This window comes from Acromyrmex echinatior, chromosome 2 (assembly GCF_024713525.1).
Source record: "Acromyrmex echinatior isolate Ae372 chromosome 2, ASM2471352v2, whole genome shotgun sequence".
In the NCBI taxonomy this organism is placed as follows: Eukaryota; Metazoa; Arthropoda; class Insecta; order Hymenoptera; family Formicidae; genus Acromyrmex; species Acromyrmex echinatior.
In genome coordinates this window covers 15713103-15733530 of record NC_141853.1, presented here as the reverse complement: position 1 = coordinate 15733530, position 20428 = coordinate 15713103, and the positions used below count along the sequence as shown (strand labels likewise).

Here is a 20428-nt window from a genome sequence, read left to right as displayed (position 1 = left end):
GTTATCTTTTATAATCTTCTCTATTTTTAATAAAATTTATTGCACTATTGATTGATCGAACTTTTTTTTTTAATGTGAACTTTATTTCTTTCAACATAACGGACTAATAATAAAAGCGAATGCACTGCTTAAAATTGCAGTGATTTACAGTATCTGTCGAATATTTGTTGTACAAAACGACATAACTTCGACGAAGGTACATAATACTTCTCTGATATTTCATCATTTCTGTTAGATATTTTCATAGTTAAACCTGACACTTACAAACCGCGCAAATATCATATAAAAAAAGAAATTAATTCGTAGAAAAATTGAAGAAATAAATTTACTAAACCATACCACTAATTGTTTATATAACTAACATATATAATATAGTATATAAATATACATAACTAGAGTATAATTATATTCTTTTGTTCAATAAACAACAATTCTTGCACAAGTCCTTGCTAAAGTAAAATGAAATTGTTATATTATCTCAGCGGTTTAGCGCCAAGTAGTAACTTCAGTAATATTGCCTTAAAATAAGTTATCCTTTAAGAAATTAATTATTTTCGCTGTAATAATAGCAACGCAAAATACGACGAAATTAATCGATTTATCGAGCTAGTGTATCTAATAATTTGACGTTACTGCATATTGTATATGCGACTTGCATGCTTTCCAAAATACGCGCTTGCATATAAAAAAATAAATCCGCTGTGTAAGCCGATTTTTTTGCTTTATATCAGATACATACGAGTCGCGTGTACATGGAATTTATAATATAAATTTATAATAATATTATGTAAAGATATGAATATATATATATGTGTGTGTGTGTGTGTGTGTGTGTGTGTGTGCGTGTGTGTGTATATTATATGTAATATACAAATATAATTATTTATGATATAAATTTTACATCACTAAGCACTTATTGATACGCTTATTATTGACAAAGAATATCTACCAACGTAATTTCCGTTCATTGATTTATTTACTAACAAAAACAATTGTTAAGGAAAGAACTACTCTGACTTTAAAAAAATTATTTTAGTTAAAAGGAGAGATCTTTAGCAATGTATAAGATCGTAACAATAATGCGTCTTGAGACGTCTGGAACAATTTCAAAATTTTTATTGAGCAAAATAGATGTCGTACATTTTTAATTATATATCCCAATATTATCTTTAAGTTCTTATTTATTTTTAGCTGTATACAGAAGCTTGTACGGATACAATGGATTAAATAGACATTCTTAGCATTAGATTTTTTTCTTCAATATATATATTAAACTAATTTCTCATAAAAATATAACGTGTTATTTCAAGCACGCGTCTTTTATGTGACGTATATATCATGTATTATGTAATATTACTTTATCAGTTAGTAGAAAGTCTATTTGTTAAAATAAGAAGAGTTTGAAATAATAATTTTATGTTAGATAAAATTAAGATAAAAATTCATAAAATTTTATGATGTACCCGTTTTGGTTGGATCTAAAACGCACAAAAGCTCAACGTATCTTCACTTCACTTAGCTGGGATTTTACATCGTGAAATCTTATGAACTTTCACATTCAACGATTCGCGCACTTCGAGCGAAGCCTTACTTGAATTTTTATCTCCGGTTACTCGTCTTTCACTGCCTGTATTTCAGCGTGACATATGCTGTTCAGATCTGTGAAAAAATTTTCTACGATTTGTTACTTTAAATTATACATATGGAGTTAAAGAAAGAGAAATGGAAATTATGACAGGTGTGTGTGTCAGAAAATAGGAAGACTTTTTTTTATGTTCTGTATAAATATTATGTTACACTGTACACACTCTTTACAATTTTACAACAGCAAGCCAACGAGCGAGTTTAGCTTGCCACATTATACACGCAGATAACTATTCACAACCGAATGAGGAGACAAGTCGAAAGCTTAACCAATAAAAAAACTAGTAACAAAAATCAACGAATTATTTTACGCTGTTCCAGATTCACTCCTGATTCTCAATTCATAAAAGAAATTTTCCATTTCGTTCACGATCGATTTGTCTACAAAGGAATTCATATAATTCATATTTCGATATATTGATCCTTTTATTTTGTGTAATTAAAATTTTTCTAAATATTCGTTTTTTTTTCAAATTTATCGTACTTTTATTGACATGGAATAAATATATTTTTTCTTTCTTTTTTTTTATTTGTTAAGCGAATGCTTCGAAACATTTAATGGCAGAAAACAGCATTTTTGCATTTTGCGAGTAGTTGACGCATTTCTTGAAAATGCTTGTATTATAATTGTGCCACATTTATACGATGTAATATTTATGTATAGACTTAGGTGCGCTGATTATCTTCATAATATCTTGTATATATTTTTTATATCAAAGGATAAAGCGCATGTCTTAACGACATATCTCTTTCTGATGTGAACGAATATTATTTATATAGTTTCACTAGCATCCTTACTATCTCGCTGGCACAGCTGGCATTTTCTCAAGGAAGTCTTGCTCGATTACAGTCTCCAGTTGCGTGTTATTTATCGGCACGTATGTGTCGCATGTAGCGCGACTAAGGCTCGAGAAGAAATGATGCAAATCTTGCAAAGAGCGAATGTTATTCGACGTTAGTAGAAGCTCTCCCGGATTTCTTTTGGGCGGTGGACCTTCTGGCTTGAACTGTAAAAAGAGCCAATTTTAAAATAAAAAAGGAAAATTCCTATTTAATACATGATAAGAGAACAATATGAAACAATACGTAAAGAAATGAAAAAATTACGTCTAAATAACGCTAAATATTGCACAACACTCGAGACGCACATTGGCTTAGTTGCAAAAATGAATGTGTATATATATATATATATATGCTTTTGGTTTCTCACGTTCTAAAATAAAATAAGTATTTCAGTATTGCTGACAGCGTTTGTACACTAAGTTCTTGTAATTTTGAATCTCGTGATACATATATCAGTTATAGCAAATGCGAGATTTGGATAATTATTATTTAATAGAAATTTTTATTTTTCGGAAAAAAATGATTAACTAATGATATACTACCAGTAACAAAGGAATGAATCAAGAATTTTTCCGTAACGTAATAACAGTAATGTCTTTAAGTGGAACCGATATAAGAGCAGAGTCACAGTAATAATTGAGACTACTTATACAGTTTAATCCTAAGAGTGTACATCAAGTTTGTTGACCGTCTATACAGAAACAATCACAGCGATGGCCTGGCTGAAAATCTTATCTTATTACATTTTGTGCACTGTAATAGTTGTTACTGCACGTGAGTATCAAAGCAATATGATCATTTAAAAGATTCCTTCACATTTCTCTCTTTTAAAAGAAAAACATAGGCTTATATAATGATGCTTTCTTTCAATTCTCTTCTAGCATATTCTATTACTTTCTTTTTATACGGGATAAATTTATAATTTAAAAATTAAATTGTACCTTGACAATTTTATGAAAGAAAAATCAATTTTTAGAATTGATAAAAAAAAAAGATGAAAAAGAAATTTAAAAAAGTGTTAGTGAAGCATAATTCATCTATTCATTTTTTTTGTTTATGGTAATCATATTCTGAATGCTCTTGATACAATTGAATATGAATTTAATGTAAGTTAATTGACATTAATTATGAGAGCAAATATATATTAATGAAGAGATAGCTGCAGATAGAACAGCCTTTATTACGAAGTTAATTTAATCAATTCCATCTCCTCTTAAACGAGAAAATTATTTAATTTTTCTTTATTCTTATTTTAAACTAAGTTTTTTAAACATTAGGCAAATAAAAAGTATTAAACAAGAAACGTGATTCATCAAACATCGCATAATAATCTATTCATTTTTTAATATTTATTTAATTAAGTAAATAAAAGAAAATTATTTTTATTTATATTTTACTAATGTGCGTATTCAATTAATAACTATTGCGATAACTTAATTATTGTAATTATCACAGAGTACATGGGCGACTACGATTTTGATTTCTATGAAGATTTATCAACGGATCGCTCGAAAAATTTCAATAAAGAATACAACAGTATCGTGCAAGATGATTTTTACGTTGCAAACGATTTCGACGACACAGAGAATCAAGACGGCACGTATCCTAGTTCAAATTACGCTGTTTTTAGAAACAGTATTGATTCTTTTGGGAAGAGTCCCTTCGATAAGCAATTTAACTGGTACAAACTGTCTGAGAAAGTTTATAGATACACCAAGCACCGAATTCCCGGATATGATTACGATGAATTTGATTACATGCGTTCAAGGAAGATTCAAGAGTGCGACGACAAATCGGTTTGGACGCATTGTCTTTGCCAATTCACATGTTCGAAGCCGGATGAAGTGGACTGTTACACACCGTGCAGAAGTGGATGTGAATGCAAGGAAGAGTACGTTTTTGACGAAAAAGCACAAAGATGCCTGTTACCCGAGGAATGTTTGACAGAAGACTACAATTACAATTACTAAATTTTATATTCTCATTCTTAACATTCATTAAACTATTCTTATGCTACTCAACTGCGCCGAATAATTTATCATCTCACAAAAGCAAGATCAATTGCGGTAACTCACCTTACTGTCCATCAATTTCGCTATTCTTGTAATATGCGGCACAAAGTCCGAGGATAAGTTGTTATTGTCTGTACAACCTGCCGCTGCGTCTCCGACGAACGCCCATTTATACCTGTAAACGGGATAATACAGATTATCTCAGAATGAAATAAACGCAGCTTCAAAATTTTTCTCCTTCCACTTACATCTGAAACTGTGGTAATCTGTGCGCGGGCAACAGCAACGCGAGATCTAGCAGCTTGGCAGCAGCTAGCTGCAATTGCAACCAGTGAGGATGTCCGTGTGCTTGCAGTCCGTTGCTGGCGTTAACAGCCCATGACGAATCCAGAGCCGATAATAATTTGATGTGCGAACTGCGTGCAAAGAAATATAAATAATATGTCATTTAATATATTGCTAGCGGATGACAAAAAATTTTTTCGGAATTTGATATCCACAAGATACGAACAATACGCAATTTCCCTGTAGAGGTCAACCAACAAGATACAAGATTGTTATTAGTAATACCCTTTGACATTCATGTTCGACACAGTGATGTAAAGGGCTTTTTATGCTCCCAGGTTCTTTTAAATATATTTATATCTATAGCTATATATCTATATATTTGTATCTATGTAAGTACTTTTTTCTTAGCAAATACTTGCATCTAATCTTTTGAGTATTGATTTGTTTTTGAAGTACTTATTTTATCATACATATTCATACTCAAAATTGATAGTTTATGTAATGTAAAAATAATTTTAGTACGATATGAATATGACTTTTGTGCGCATTGTGAATTTATTTTAAACGTTATATTTCCAAGTATTAAAACTAAAGTATCTTTTACATCACTGTACTCGAGTTTCCTTACAACATTAACAGTATGCATACGCGTGCGGTATGTACGTCGGATATGCATTGGACCATTGAGTTACCTGCTGTGACGACTGCCGTCCCAACACCATTCAAGTTATGGAGGCACCACAAATCCCATCAAATCGCGAAGATGCCGAAACAAAGTCAAAACAGTACGATATTAGATAGTATCCATGTTAGTAGGGGGGAGGGACATACACAGACAAATATTCTGCTATTTAATATCCTCAATATCTATACATATATAAGATCACGAAAAGTGATAGTTTATATCACATAATTTTATCTCGTTTCTATTCCATGTATTATAAGACTCCATTGTTCGTTGCAATCACATTTCGAGAATTTTGAAAATATTGATGATTATTGATTTCAAAAGTAGTGGAATACCAATCATGCTAATAGTGTATATTAATAACTATTAATAATATATTTTCATAGAGAGATTTTGCATTTTTTGCGATGTTAACGAGTCTTAGAGAGAGATCAGAATATAATAATAATAATAATAATAACAATAATATAATAATAATAATAATAATAATAATAATAATAATAATAAATGGCAAGCCGATACTGATTGTTCATGTGTAATAAAATAACGCATATATTAAAAATATAATACTTTTGAAAGATTAAAAACATAATTTTAATACTTCAAGTAAATCGCGTATAAAGTAAACGTACATGCACATACGAAGCAACAGCGTCCCACAAGCAAATTTGTCCAAAATAAGCACATAGATTAGATAAATTTACGTACCTGAACTCTTCACTATCTGTATTCAATTCCTGCTCAATATAAAGGAATACTTGAACAAGCTCGCTAACTATAACTGGCCATAAGGACGTTGCGTGCTGTGGTGACATTCTCAATAGCAGTACGCGAAAACAGAGAAACACTTGTGCCTGAATAGACGGGATTACTTGAGGTAGACGTAAACTGTCTGCTAAACGTTCTAAAAATAAAATAATCAGTGTGTATGAAAACAATTAGATATACATAAGATAATCTATAAATGTATTTCGCAAATATGTGTACCTTGTATCTCCGGCATATATTTGTGATATTGATCCATTTCACTGCAAAGGATGACGAACGCCAAACGTTTCAAGAGCTGCGCTTTCTGCTCATATTCCTGTTCCTTTGAAGAAAATATACTGATCCCGCTGCCTTGAGCCATGGAAACGCGATCTATTTAACAGGTCAGTAATGTGTTAATATGTTTAATTATAATCGATACACGCATTACGTAAATGTAGTAAAAAAAAGTGTGTTACTCATTAAATCTCTGAAGGTAGTGTTGTCGTGCGTCATCAGATTGTCTATTATGGTTCTCCAATATGGCAGACAGGCCGGTATCATTTGGAAAAAGGCCGAGTCAAGTAACAAGTCTAAAACATCCTTGCGCCATGCCTTTCTTGTGTACTGATATCCTGATAAAGAAGCCAGTAGTTGAGAACAGGCGGTGAATGAGGCGATATTTTTTATCCTGTAAAATTAGATAAAGTAAGCAAAGTTCAAGTGTTATTCTTTCTCGTGTGAATCTTAGAGAAAAAACAAAATTTTTACAGTTGAACACAGCTAACTTACGTGTGATTCTTGAGATAAGGTGTAACATTATACATGAGATTTGTCAGGAGCGTTACCACACGTTCCTTCTCTTGCGAGCCATAACTGACATCCAATAGTGGTGCAAGTATTTCCGCTAATACCGCTTGCGCTTGAACACTGTATGCCGCGTTAGGTGGAGTTCCGGGTGTTACTGTAACACAAAGCTTTCAATGATAATCATGAATATACAGAGGAAAAATATAGAGCTAATTTGCAATTATCAACTGCATAAGCAAAAAAATAAAGATAAAGCGCGATAACAAAAAGATTTTGCAATTACGTTAAATATTCTTAACATATATCTATAAAATAAATTTCATGTTACGCACCAGCACCATTTTTTCCTTCTTTACCTTCCGAAGAACCTTCGACCACTTCAAAAACGTCCTCGCGGACGGCCAAATTCCTTCTTAGCCATGTTGTTTGCTCTAAACAGGCACCGGCTATTTGCGAACACGATTCGATCAACTAAAATATTTATTAAAAACATCCAGCAATTGTGTTAATTATTATATACAATACATAAATATATTATACAATAAATAAATAATAACCTTTGCAGACACGTCTTGCAAATCTTTGATATCTTTCTTCTCTTGCATAGGTGGACACTTTTGTACATATTCATTTAATATAGCCAGTAAGAGAAATTGAGCAGGTGCTGTTAGCGATAGACCATCCTTTAATAAACTAAACAAGGATGCCCAAGACTCAATAAGCGATTGCGACGTATTACTTTGCATATACACATAAAGTAATTCGAGCACTGAGACTTCCAATGAGAAATCTTGCTTGACACCATGTATCGGCGGTGGCGTTTTCACTACTTGATGTACGGTATGTACCAAAGTATCAATAGGCATAACACGAATCGCACTAACAAGGTGAACCATTACTTGCTGGTTAGGACACGCTTCTGGAAGTATCTGTAAAACAAATAGCAATTAGAAAAAAAATTTTTCCAAAACTGCTATTAGTTGTTCCTCATCTTATTATTTATTTTTTAAATTAGATACAGGATGTCCTTTACCTTTTTCGATGTGGCGGATGATTGGCGCCTTTCATGCCAGGCAACTGCGACTGCAGCCAAGAAGTTGGCTCCATGATGGAAAGAGATTGGAGACAGGAGTTCCAACAATTGATATTTGACTATTCTCGGACTACCCACCACACAACTGGCTTGTTCACTGTATAATATTATTAAAAGAATGCATTATATAATATAAATTTCCTACATATTTTTGATTAAAGAACACAAATAAAATATACTTGTCTTTTGTTGCCAAAACCGCTTGCCATAAGGCAGACAACGATGCTATTATTCTTGGCAAATGACTTAATGCTGTTCTCCTGGCATGTTGTTGCAGCTCATTTGCGCCACTTTTATCTTTAGCTGTGAATAAATCCTACAGCAAATAAAAACTTTGCTATAATGTACTGAATAAATCAAATATTGACTAATATTATATAATAATTGACTCTAATATCAAATAATATATTTCGTTCAACTAACCGGAGAAAGTGGGCTGGGCATAAAGACATGTATAAGATTGTTGAATATTTGCCCAGGATTAGCACCGGGAATTCCCGTTTGTATAGTACCACTTAATGGTTGATTAAATGAGAATCCGATTTGCTGGGAAGTATCCAACAGACAGTAATGGAGTAAATATGTCAAAGCTTCCAAATGTGTCACTGTGTAATCTGCAGGCAAACAGCATTCCACTGTGCTTATATCTTGCAATTTTGATGTCAATGTCGCATCTTCGTTAATATAATATGATGCCAGATGCTCAATATTACTGCATAATTGATGAATGACTGATGTTACAACAGATGTTAAAGACGGTCCCATAAAAGGCAGGCTGGATGTAACAAGGGTTGTCCAATGTTGATGAAGATGCCTCATATGATCCTACAAAATTTATATCCATTACAACAAATCATTTATCTCGTTGGAAATTAATTATCACTTTTCGCTTAATCAGATAAATTCATAATTTATACAATCAATTTTTATAATTTAAATATTATAATAAAAATATTCTATATAATTTAATAAAATAAATTAATTATCTTGTTATTGGTTATCTCTCTAAGAAATATGTAAATTTTAGAATTAATTTAACAATATATAATATATTGAAACAAATAACACATACGAGTTGCAAGGCGCTAAGAATACTAGCAAGAAACATTGGTTGCTGTGGTATTGCTGCCCCAGAAACATATTTCAATGTCAAACTATTCCCGATCAAATTTGATGCTCGCGTCGGCGAACTTAGTATGGGGGACGTTGTAGAATTAATTTCCTCTCCTTTTTGATTACTGCACTGATGCTCCAACATAATTAATGCTAACAATAACCTTGAAAAATAATAAATTAATTTTACCAAAAAATTATACAAATACAACTGAAAGTAATTATAAAGCTAATGTGAGTTTAGTTTCATCAGTCATGGATTAGTAAAATATTTTTGTTGAATTTATCGAATAATTACCGTAACAATTGTATTTGAAAAGCTTCCGTATGATCACTCGCTCTATATTTACATTTGTTAACATCATTATCAATAAATGGATCATTAAATAATACGATTTCTTCAGTAAATGTGGAAACATCTTCGTTTTCCTTGTGAGCGTTCTTCATACTCATAACACTGGACACAAGACAATGTAGAGCAACTTTTTGTACTTTACATTTAGTCAATAAATCAACTATGTAGCAACTAAAGCCTTTCCCAGAATCGCGAACGATCGGGATTAATTCAGAAAATATTAGCGTTAGTAATTCTGCACTCGCAAGTTGTACCTGTAGAAAATATTATTGTCAATATTAACAAGATTAACAATGTCTATTAAAACAAAAAAAAAGTTAATAAGTTTCATAATACAAAAATAAATATTTAATTAAAAATCTTATAATTTCTTAATTTGTGTATCTTCTTAAAAAATGCTTTTTTATAGACATTTTTTAAAAATTAAACACATACTTGGCGATTACCCGCGATCTCTTCATACGTAAGTCTCATTTGCCCTAGATTTGGATAATAGCTTCTCGCGAAGTACAGGCATACACTTATCAACACTTCCAGATACATACTACTTCTGTAAGCTGCTATAAATTCCGTATTAGCTATATCACCATGAAAGTTTCTGCCAAAAACACTTTTCCTATGTCTTGCTAACAAGTTTAATAACACTGTGTTCTTTGTTGTATTCGCTACACCAGTCGTCGCTGCACAACACAGGAACATTCGCGTGTTCGTCAAGAGTTCGTTCCTAAGGGTACGCAGAGCATAAAGAGTCCTGGCTGAATCGTATACTCCACAGTAGAGCAACATATGGGAGTGAAGATTGTGGACACCCAAGCCGACATTTCGATTAGTTTTTGCATTATGTTGCGGAATCTCTTCCTGCAGGATAAAAAAATATTAAAAGACTATCGTGATGTTTTCAATAGGTAAGCTAAATAATAAGATACTTGCGTTTTTAGGTGATTCGGCAATGTCGCATAGTTGCATCGCGCGATCGAGCACTTCATTCAGAATTTCTTCGACTATACTGGTGCTGCTGGAGTTGCTAAAGTACTCTTCCGCAGTGGTGCTGACGTCCAATTCGCCATCGTCGTCATCCATCGTCCAGCTAGGTACTTCTACGCTCGCTTCGAAACTGCCAATATCATGATCGTAATTCGCATTGAACTCGTTTGTGCTGTAATATCTGCCCTTTATGATAGTGCCCGCTACTTCTCTGGAACTGCCTGGCATTATAAGAGTTTCTTTCTTTTGTTTGGACTGTTTGTTAGTTACTTCAGGACTGCTCGAGTCTAAGCTATTCGTTATGGAATCCGACGACGAATCGACATCGTCGTTTAGTTTCTTGTAGCTACTCTTATCCTTCACTTTCAGACTGGAATTCGCCGATTCGAAAAGACTTTCGTCTAAACTGGCAGTAGAACCTTTGTCGAAATCAATTTTCTTAAAGCGAGTGGCATTTTTCAGCAACTCCGTTGTTAAATTCGTCTTGCGCATACTGGGCAGCGAATCATCCTCCGTAAAGGAGTCATTTGAATTTTCATTACAATTGATCGAAAGAGGATTTACGAACACGGAAATCTTCCTATTGCCGGATATACTGGGCGGTACTTCAAGTTCTTTCATAAATTGATTTCTTTCGGTGACATAGTGATTGCAATTATCTCCAGTCGCTAGCGTTGTCACCGCAAAGATTCGTTTTATCTTCACAGGATTTATCGCCTGCTTCTTCTTTTTACCCTTTTTCCACTTTTTATCCTCATCCACGTTATCGCTCACGTGATATATTACATTACCATCGACCGAACTGATTGCGTAAATTTTCGCGGCGCCCTCAGTGTCATCTTGAATCTCTGATTTCTCCTCCACGGGATCATTCTTTGTTAGGACGGTATTACTGTGTTGTATGCTCACGTGAAGAACGCTCATACGGCATGTGGATGGATCTAATAGTATTGTCAGCAGAGGATCTATTACGCGTGATATGTCGCCACGCATTAAGGAATGTAATAACCACGATTGGGCCTGCAGCTTTAACGGCGAATTGTTCGCAAGCTGAAGATTATCCAACATTTTCAACAAAGATCTATACAACATAACAGAAGACAAAAACTTGTAAAAACTGTAATTATAACTGGATACATTAAAAAAAGAATTTATGAAATTTGAATGAATATTTGTTTAGATAATATCAATGGACCATTTGTTTACATAATTATTTACTTACAGTAAATAAATATTTATTCGATTTTAAAAAATAATACTTAAATTAAATATAATTTTTTTAAATTAAACAAATATTTATTCAAATTTTATGAATTTTCAGTGTAGATTAGAGAATTGGACAGATATTATAAAAACTGTTTTACTTACTGGTCAAAAGTTCTAAGACAGCCACGCAATCTTGGATTCGTTTCGATCTCTCGTCCTAAATGCCACAAAGTAGCAAATCTACCGAAGGCCTCAATCCTCTTCTCAGGATTTTCAGAGGTAAGTTCAGATCCTATTAAGTTCTCAACCGCATCACAAGAATTGTATAAAGCATGATGCAATTCGTGCATAAGTTCTACGCAGCGCATCCTGAATTTATGGGCGGGAAGTTCGCCCAAATGATGCCACAAAGAATGTGCTAGTACCTTTATATTAAAAATAATTTTGTTTAATATTTCATGTATTTTCAATCAAATATTGCAGAAATAGAACTATAGAACCTACCTGAAATACATTAGTGTACTGCATCAAGTAAGTTATGTGCCATTGCTTCAATAGGGGAACGATAACAACCGTCGTCACACCCTCTCCACTTTTTGGATGCGTCTCGACATCGTTATGTGCTTTTAACAATGCAACTAAGTCCAATAACGTAGCAATGCTTGTTAATTGTAATGCGGGTTGCTTCTGCAACCAGCAAGAACAGACTATTAAAATTTTCAACCAATCCGGAAGAACGTGCTCGAATTTCGGTTCCTCTTCTACGAGTACGTCGTCGCCAGGCAAAAAGTATTTTGGAAATGTGGACAATTCGACGAACAAGCTGGACGCTATTTTCATGGCTTCGATCCATTCTGAATGCGTCGTCATATCGAGAAATAGATGAAAAATATCCAAACATTTAGTATCTTCAGTTACGGATGAATCTTGACTAAAGAATCCAGAATCATCTATGCTTAATCTCGAATTTAGCATAAATTCCAAATAACGCATTCTCTCTTCGAAACTCTTTCTCGGAGAAGACACCACTAAATGATCAAACATATCTTGCACTGTTCTCTCTTTGCTAAGTATCCGGTTGCTAATTAATTTAACGTAAAATATTTCGTATTGTCGGAGACACTTTTCTAACATGGAATGCTGTGCCTGAAACGCTGGAGATGGTCCCCTACATAAGGATCCCGTCGATCCCATTGGAGTAACATTCTTAAAATGTTTTAACATGGACAGACGACTGTCTGAAGATTGAATCATCGATGAAGAAATATCATCGATTTCGACGCAGTTTGCTTTAATATCGTCCATACTTTTATTTCTAGGTAAAGGTTTCGTATCTTCACTTACTACAACGGATATGCTGCTGCCATCAGCCTGTATAGTGTACGTGTCGTTTAACTTGGAAGTGCTTTTACTTCCTTTTTTCTTCGACTTCTTCTCACTCCTTTTAGCGGCACCGCCAGAATTGGCTCTTCTTCTTGTACTTGGGCTTTTCTCCGTGAAGGAGATATTGGATGTATCGGGCTTATTCAATTTACTATCTGACTGACTCTTCTCTAAAGGGATTGCCGTCAGAGAATTATCACTAGGGACTGTAATACTATTCAGAGACGTATCTAATTTGGCATCTATTTCACACTTATCCGCATGAGTCGTTATCATTGTTGGTTGCACCTTCGATAAAATCTTGGCGCACAATTTAAGACTTTTTGAGATTTCTATTGGGGACAGGATATTACTGTGATGTAAAAGTTTGCTGATTATTTCGTAAAATAAGCCAGGAAGATGTTCAGATGGCGTGTCTATAAATGCGTCCAACGACACAGTTTCAAGTAAAAATTCTGTCAGCACGCATACTTCCACGAGATTTGGCATTCCACTACCAACTGGTCTTACAACGTCTTCGATCGCGACTTGCATCTTTGCTCTAGTATTACAGGCTTTCTCAAACAAATGCCCACAATGTATCCAAATGTAAGATGGTTCCAAAGTTGAGAATAACAGATTCGCAGACTTTACCACTTCATTTGCTTTCGGTGCGTGACTTGGCATGAATTGTTTGCATGCATTATAAAATGTCCTAAAATAAGTAAGGTTATTAAAAAATACATTGATGAATGGTTTCAATTTTAACAGATTTTATTTTATAATTATTTTTATTATTAGCACAGACGATCTTACCTAAACACTTCAAACAGAATATCATCTAAAATTATTGGTCCAATATCCACCTTATCAAGTAACGAAACAAGTATCCTATATGGCTTCAGATCTTGCGAATTTTCTTCACATACTTCTTTAAGTAGATATTTTATCGCTTCAACTAGCATTTCCTTAGAATACATATCAAAGTATGTTACACTTTCTTTAGTGTCTGCAATCGTATGGTTCTTCTTCTTTAAAATTGATGTGCTTACTTCAGTGCCCAACAGCCAAGCAAACAAACGTCTACAATTACATGATAAAAAAATATATAAAATAAAGATATGAAGAAGAGTGTTATACATTGCAGCTTCCTTTACCTGTTTAAGCTCATGTCTCTTCGCAATATAGTAACTAAAGCAGCTTTTATTAACAGTATCATATCTGGATGTGTCAATTGACTATTATGCATAGGAAAGCCTATCAACAGAAAATCTAGTGCACTTCTTTGCACTAACACCGAAGTATCTTGTACTCCAGCACACAAGGCTGAAATCTTTTTAAATCGATACGTTAGAGAACGAAATCTTAAGATAAATTTATAGCGTTAAAATTTTTCTTACCATAATTTTAATATTAGTACCCATAATATATTTTTGCTCCTCCATCGACAGTTTTTTATTGAAATGTGCTAACACAAATGATATCGCAGGCAATCGAATGCCAGAATTTGAAGCCAAGCAGTCCCAGAGACACGCATAAAAATGTTCCGCACCCACACCCTCACACACTTTTTCCAGTAAGGAATTAGTTCTAATACGAAATAATGCTCCATAAATTTCTATATTACTTATGCACATATCTATTTATGAATTATTATTTATGAATATACACAAGGAATGCTACAAAAATAACATAGATTGCACCTGTCAAAATGATCAGATCCATCTTCTAGGCCCAAGAGAACGCCACTTAAAAAACCACTTAATCCTGGTCTCAATCTTTCGCCAAGTGGTACAAAGTGTGTTTCATATACCGTTAACAATGATGGTCTGACATTCATAGCAGCATGGCCCAATAATGGAAATAGTCCTAAATGAGGATAAATATAAAGAATGTGTCAAAGTAGTCTATAATTATTTCTCTCATTCAACGTGTATACTCACCTGCGCTATAGATAAACAGCTCATGACTAAGCCTATTAGTACCCATACACTTAAAAATAATATCATACGTCTCTAAAGCTTTCAAGTGAACACCAGAAGGTAATGCTGGATGCATGCATTGGGCTAATCTCTTCGATATTTTGATTCTCCTTGGAATAACAGGAAACTTCATATGACTCAATAACACCTTGTTGAGCTTTCCTAAGGCAGAGATTAAATCTGCCCATTCGCTCGTGTACTCAAAGCTCTTCAGGGCCTTGTCGACAGCAGATACATAGCTATAAAAAAGCGATAAATACAACTTATAGCAAGTTTCTTAACGAGACAATGTACAAATATCAAGCTATGAAATGTAAATTACTATAACGTTGTGTGATGTTTATCAAGTTGTATGTGTTAGTGATGCTAAATGTGCTAATCTGGCTTCAACTTACACCCGATACTTGGAGTCCTTCATCAACTCGTACTCCTCCAGAGCGATGGAACCCATTGTTGCGTTTTTTTCGCGACTAAACAAACTATACTGCGACGATGATGTTCTTCCACACTTTACATGATTTTAGATCTATCTTACAGCAAAATGAGTCACGACGAAAATCCCAATTAAGCTGCAGGTCTTATCGTGTGGTACATCGTATTCAGATAAAGCGGGTACCGTGGTACCTGGAAATCAATCCTTCGCGTTACCACAGAAATCCGTACACGTCTCGCGTGTCCCCGTCCGCGCGAGCCCCGACTATCCTATCCCGCTCCGAGAAACAGAAATTTACCCTCTCGCTCTCTCACCGGACGAGCGACCATCCGCAGAGCCCGACTGAGCCGCAATGCCCGCAATCGTTCATGATCGCGTCTACGAAATTGTGTTTACACGAGCCGAACCTATCGTCGGCTCGCTATCAACTTGGTTATCTCGTTGTGCGACCGTCAATTCCCTGTCGTCTCTCTCCTTCCACTGGAATTCAGCGGCAATCCACCGTCGACATACCCGGGCTCGATGGCCCGCGTCTCACAATTTTCTCGCAAGGAATTTTCTTACGTCTCGATCTCGGACACGTAACGGCCGACCATCAATAGCCCCCAGCTGTCCTGAGCTGTCCTCCAGCTGTCTTCGGCGAGATCTTACGTGTGGTGGCGTGTAGCGCGACGCGCGCTTCCAATAGTTTCGATCAGATTATTCTGGTTCCCCTTCCTTGATCTTCCACGGAATCGAACACTGACGAACAACTCACCTCTTTATGTTGACGTTGTGCACGTGACGATCGAATTGACATGAATCATGCGTTTGTCTGAGATATGCCTTGATCCGTTCGTAGATGGAATGAATCTTTTTGACAAACTCGAAATGATTGAGGGTCATCTCAATCGAGTGAAATCGATGATTAATTTAACCGTTGTTGAATGTTTAAAAGTAAAATTTCGAATTGTATATTTTGTTGTGTCTGATCTTTTTCTCTATATATTATAATAAAAAAATGAATAATTCTGTGAACAAAATAGTATAGGTATTTCCTGATAAGTTAATTGAAATTTGATCGAAATTATTTGATCAAAATTTTTTATCCACCATAGGTGTATTCCTTTTCTTTCTTAATAATTCAATTTCTTTCACAATAACGTAGGATTTTAGACATATACAATTTTGTATCATATAAATGCAATTTCTGAAGTCATGAAATGAGCAAAGACATTCTTTATGTATTCAATTGGTAGATATAGAATGTTTGAGAGTCAGGTATTGCCAAATCCAAACGTAAACAAATTCCTTTTTTTATTATGAAACATTTTAAAATCCACGATCCATGCCATTTTTTTGCAATTGTGCATGAATAACAAAAGGAAAAAATATAACAAGTCAAAGCATCGCGCTAAAGTCTCTCTTGTTTCCTACACAGCCTCCATACACAGATTTTAGCTTTTAATAAAATTCATAAAGATTATACTCATAAATGTAACAAATATTTGTCAAGTGATAGATTCCGTCTGGTTATTATACATCGACTTATTATAAACTTACAAAACGATTATCCGCTCGTACAGAAGTTCAGCCGCATCACATTCGAGATTGTACAAAATTCATATGGAATGTTTACAAATACTATTTTTTCGGAAAGATAATCATATTGACACTGTTTACACATTATTTTTCCGTTTACATTTACAAAGTATTAAAAGAAATAATGTGAATTTAAATACTGAAAAATATCCATGAATTTGCACACTTCGAAGATGATATAACAAAAGTCTCAATCTTCTAAGATAATACAATGCATTAACATAATACTCTATATTCATGCAATTTTATCACTCTGTTTCAAGTAAATGTATTGCATTTTCTCTCATGATTAACTCTCTAGTGCCCTTTTGGAAGATTAAAAATTTTTAATATACAAATAATATATATAATAGGGAATAATATATAATAGGGAATAAAATATAACAAATCTATATTTTTTGAAGATGCAACATTTAAAGAAAAAATTTCCGCGTCATATTTTTAAACTTGTAATGACTGATGCGCAATAATAAAAAAGCAAGAAGATAAAATTGACACGTGATATTGAAAGTTATATCGAGTAATAAAGGGTTACGAACATGCCAATTTCTATATTAAAAATATCCGGCATGTATCCCATTAAAATGTACATTATTGTGTATTTTGATATTAATTCCCACGCATTTGTGATCTCGCATCAGGAACATAGTTTTGCACCCAAGGGTTGCGGTTTTGCAGTACGTTCCAGCCTTTTCTGCTGCTGTTCCATTAATCGCTGCTCCCGCTCTCTCCTTCTTTGCTCTCGCAGCACTTTGGTAGGATCATTGAAGTCGTCCACTTCCCAACCAGCGGAGTTTTCTTCCCATTCTCCTAATTCATTCTAACGACAAATGACAGGAATGTAAATCTCCGGAATGTTACAAGTTTGCAAGTATAGACTTACAGTCGGAACAGGATCCATGGCCGTGAATTTTGCAATGTTACGAGATGAACCATCTGCATGCTTATCCTTTATTAGAATCTTTGCCTGTCTAGTGATTTTCGGAGTCATATCCTACATAAGATGCAAAGGTAAAATTTGTATTACTCTTATTAAAGTGACTGTCAAAATTAGCCTAAATTACCTCAAAAAAGTTAAGTTGTTCTTCAGTGGGCGATTCAGGAGGCTTAATCACTTGTTGTCGATACTGCTCTATCTTAGCTTGTACGGTATTAACTGGTTTATCTGGTATAACAACAATTGGATTTTCTTCCCACTTATCCCATTGCTCCAATTCCTTAAATAAACATACTTGATAAGTATTATTATAAAACCTTGACGCATAAGCAGCTATATCTTTCGTTTTAGGCCCAATTGCACCGACGTTATTTTGATTTTAAGCAAGAGGTTTAAAATTCTCTTTTTCAGCTTTAAAATAAGATAAAGAAAGGTTTAAATCTTAAAGTCAAAGTAATGTTAGTGCAACCGGGCCTTAGTATAATTCATAAAGACTATATAGATCTGTTTTATATTTCAACAGTCTCTTGCTTTCGCTAAATATTAAATATATATGTATCTCACTTTAAGTTTCAGAAGTGTGCACTAGTTCAACCATAAAAGATAGATCCATGATGCAAAGATTGTACATTTTTTAACTTGCTTCGATATCTTAAGACAGTACAGTATTTTTTATCAAAACAAGAACATATTTATAAAACTACATAAAAAATAGATTCATTTTATACATGGGAGATATTGTATAAATGAGAAGTATGTACCGTCGAGTTAGTGAGAACATTCGGCACCACGCCGACGGTGGACAAGGGCACAGAGTCGCAGGACGATCGTCTTCGACGTCGGAGGCAGCACATCGCGCGCTTAAATATTCCAAAGAGCAATACGAACAAGGCCTTAAGCCGATTCATCAAAAACTCCACAGCCATTTTCGGCACGATCGGCTTGGACGGAGAGCTAACCTCTCCTCCGGAGCCGGAAGACGGACGTTTACGTGGTCTACCTGGCACGGACGCAGCATCGGCGATCCATCTTGCAAGACGAGACGATGTCGTCGATTCTCCCTTACATCGTCTCGCGTCCTTCTTACACGAAATATGAAATTAATAGTAAACCGGGAAACACTCAAGCCTACTTGGTACGTACATAACCTACATCCCTCTCCGGATGATTGTAACGTTCCGCTATTGGTCGGCAGATCGATTACTCGATATTAAACGATCCTTCGATAATTGCATTCCATTATTCACTGTTCACTGCAATTACTGAAAATCTATAGTTCACGTGACGTATATTGTAAATTTTCAGTACTTGCAATAAATTGAATAAATAATGGAACGCAGCTAATGTCAAACAACGCGATCGAGATAAATAATTTAAAAGAAAATAGATATAAGTATATTCGCATTTTATTTAGGTGAGTCCTACAGACACCATATAAATAAAATAAATTTTTTCCTTCTTAAAAGTGGAGAAATTATAATATTCTTTTTTTTTCATACATTTTCGTAATAATTAATTGATCATTTAATGTTCTCCGATTAATAGGCTTTGTTGCACAGTTGCTTTATTTCTTTAGATTTGTTGCACATTCACACAGCTTATCTTAGTTTAATTGTGTTAGAATAAGTGATTATTAGTTTGTAATAACCCAGTAAAAAATACAATATTATATATATATATATATATATATGTACATATTCTGTAAATATAATTATAATATAATTATATATGAAATTGAATTTTTTCAGAAACTTTATATTATGTAAAAGTGCGCAGTATTTTTAATAAGATATTGATGCCTAGCTGTTTTCTTAATATTTTTGAATTACTGAATTCTGTCATTCACGTCTTATTTTAAAAGTAAAAGAGTTATTTAGTATTTATTATTTTAAATAACTACACTTCTAACTTATTTCTTATTTAATATTTTATATAAGTTTCCAGAAGCTATTTTATATTTTAAACAAGTTGTACTTGTTTTTTACAGATTCCTACGATTTCATATTTTAAATAAGTTGCTGAAATTCATTTTATATTTTTTATTTTAAATAATTCGTAAGTTATTTTATCGAGCCATGATACGTAAGTTTAAAGAATTTCTGAAACACAGAATAATTTGCAATAATAGTAGCGTCTTAAATTAATTTATTAATTGAAAAATTAAATAATAATTAACAAAATATTTAATACTTTTAACCAAAGCTGTATTTAGCACAAATTGTTTAACAATGTTAAGAAAATTTGCATGTATCTTTATACATAAAGAACATAAATATGTAGAATATTTTATCAACCTTTATTTAAATATGAATCATTAAATAGAATAATGAAAATTGAGACATAATATTGG

At 33.7% G+C, this 20428-nt stretch overlaps 3 protein-coding genes and 1 long non-coding RNA gene across 8 annotated transcripts; 2 read left to right on the top strand and 2 right to left on the bottom strand.

The window, feature by feature from the left end:
* Positions 1–61: 61 nt before the first annotated feature.
* Positions 62–16278, bottom strand: LOC105147156 (protein DOP1 homolog). Of its 5 annotated transcripts, none has more exons than XM_087416398.1 (26): positions 15523–16278; positions 15089–15366; positions 14849–15014; positions 14546–14735; positions 14303–14478; positions 13962–14228; positions 12288–13860; positions 11946–12208; positions 10520–11658; positions 10029–10447; positions 9537–9847; positions 9198–9402; positions 8549–8950; positions 8305–8441; positions 8066–8222; positions 7590–7961; positions 7365–7503; positions 7015–7186; positions 6702–6913; positions 6463–6615; positions 6184–6379; positions 5480–5491; positions 4748–4915; positions 4563–4674; positions 2443–2651; positions 62–1674 (listed from the first exon to the last, which is right to left on the bottom strand). In XM_087416398.1, coding segments are annotated over exons 1-26 (7485 nt in total). In that variant the 5' UTR covers positions 15579–16278; the 3' UTR covers positions 62–1673. The 5 variants fall into 5 exon arrangements, with proteins under 5 accessions (XP_087272524.1, XP_087272522.1, XP_087272515.1 ...); XM_087416396.1 differs by having other exon boundaries at positions 62–1659; XM_087416389.1 differs by having other exon boundaries at positions 62–2651; positions 15523–15751; positions 15859–16277.
* On the top strand, positions 2982–4508 carry LOC105147155 (uncharacterized). The gene is made up of 2 exons (XM_011057983.2): positions 2982–3261; positions 3943–4508. The coding sequence occupies exons 1-2, from the start codon at positions 3201–3203 to the stop codon at positions 4455–4457; spliced, it is 576 nt and encodes a 191-aa protein (XP_011056285.1). The 5' UTR covers positions 2982–3200; the 3' UTR covers positions 4458–4508.
* LOC147910542 (uncharacterized) lies at positions 7733–8301 on the top strand. Its single transcript, XR_015548434.1, has 2 exons — positions 7733–7872; positions 8048–8301. It is a non-coding gene; the product is annotated as an uncharacterized LOC147910542 (long non-coding RNA).
* Positions 16279–16839: 561 nt separating the features above from the next.
* On the bottom strand, positions 16840–19283 carry LOC105147157 (receptor-binding cancer antigen expressed on SiSo cells). Its single transcript, XM_011057985.2, has 4 exons — positions 18840–19283; positions 18206–18358; positions 18025–18135; positions 16840–17961 (listed from the first exon to the last, which is right to left on the bottom strand). Exons 1-4 carry the CDS (start codon positions 19002–19004, stop codon positions 17779–17781), a joined length of 612 nt encoding a protein of 203 aa, XP_011056287.1. The 5' UTR covers positions 19005–19283; the 3' UTR covers positions 16840–17778.
* Positions 19284–20428: the final 1145 nt, after the last annotated feature.

Bases quoted from the DNA above. Each gene is read 5' to 3' on its own strand.
- LOC105147155 (XM_011057983.2), top strand. From the start codon at position 3,201: ATGGCCTGGCTGAAAATCTTATCTTATTACATTTTGTGCACTGTAATA. The intron at 3,262-3,942 runs GTGAGTATCAAA...TAATTATCACAG, and splicing joins TGTAATAGTTGTTACTGCAC to AGTACATGGGCGACTACGAT.
- LOC105147157 (XM_011057985.2), bottom strand. From the start codon at position 19,004: ATGGCTGTGGAGTTTTTGATGAATCGGCTTAAGGCCTTGTTCGTATTG. The intron at 18,136-18,205 runs GTAATTTAGGCT...CATCTTATGTAG, and splicing joins AACAACTTAACTTTTTTGAG to GATATGACTCCGAAAATCAC. The intron at 17,962-18,024 runs GTAAGTCTATAC...ATTTGTCGTTAG, and splicing joins CCATGGATCCTGTTCCGACT to AATGAATTAGGAGAATGGGA.
- LOC105147156 (XM_087416398.1), bottom strand. From the start codon at position 15,578: ATGGGTTCCATCGCTCTGGAGGAGTACGAGTTGATGAAGGACTCCAAG. The intron at 15,015-15,088 runs GTGAGTATACAC...ATCCTCATTTAG, and splicing joins GCTGTTTATCTATAGCGCAG to GACTATTTCCATTATTGGGC. The intron at 7,962-8,065 runs GTAAAGGACATC...TTTGTTTTACAG, and splicing joins CATCCGCCACATCGAAAAAG to ATACTTCCAGAAGCGTGTCC.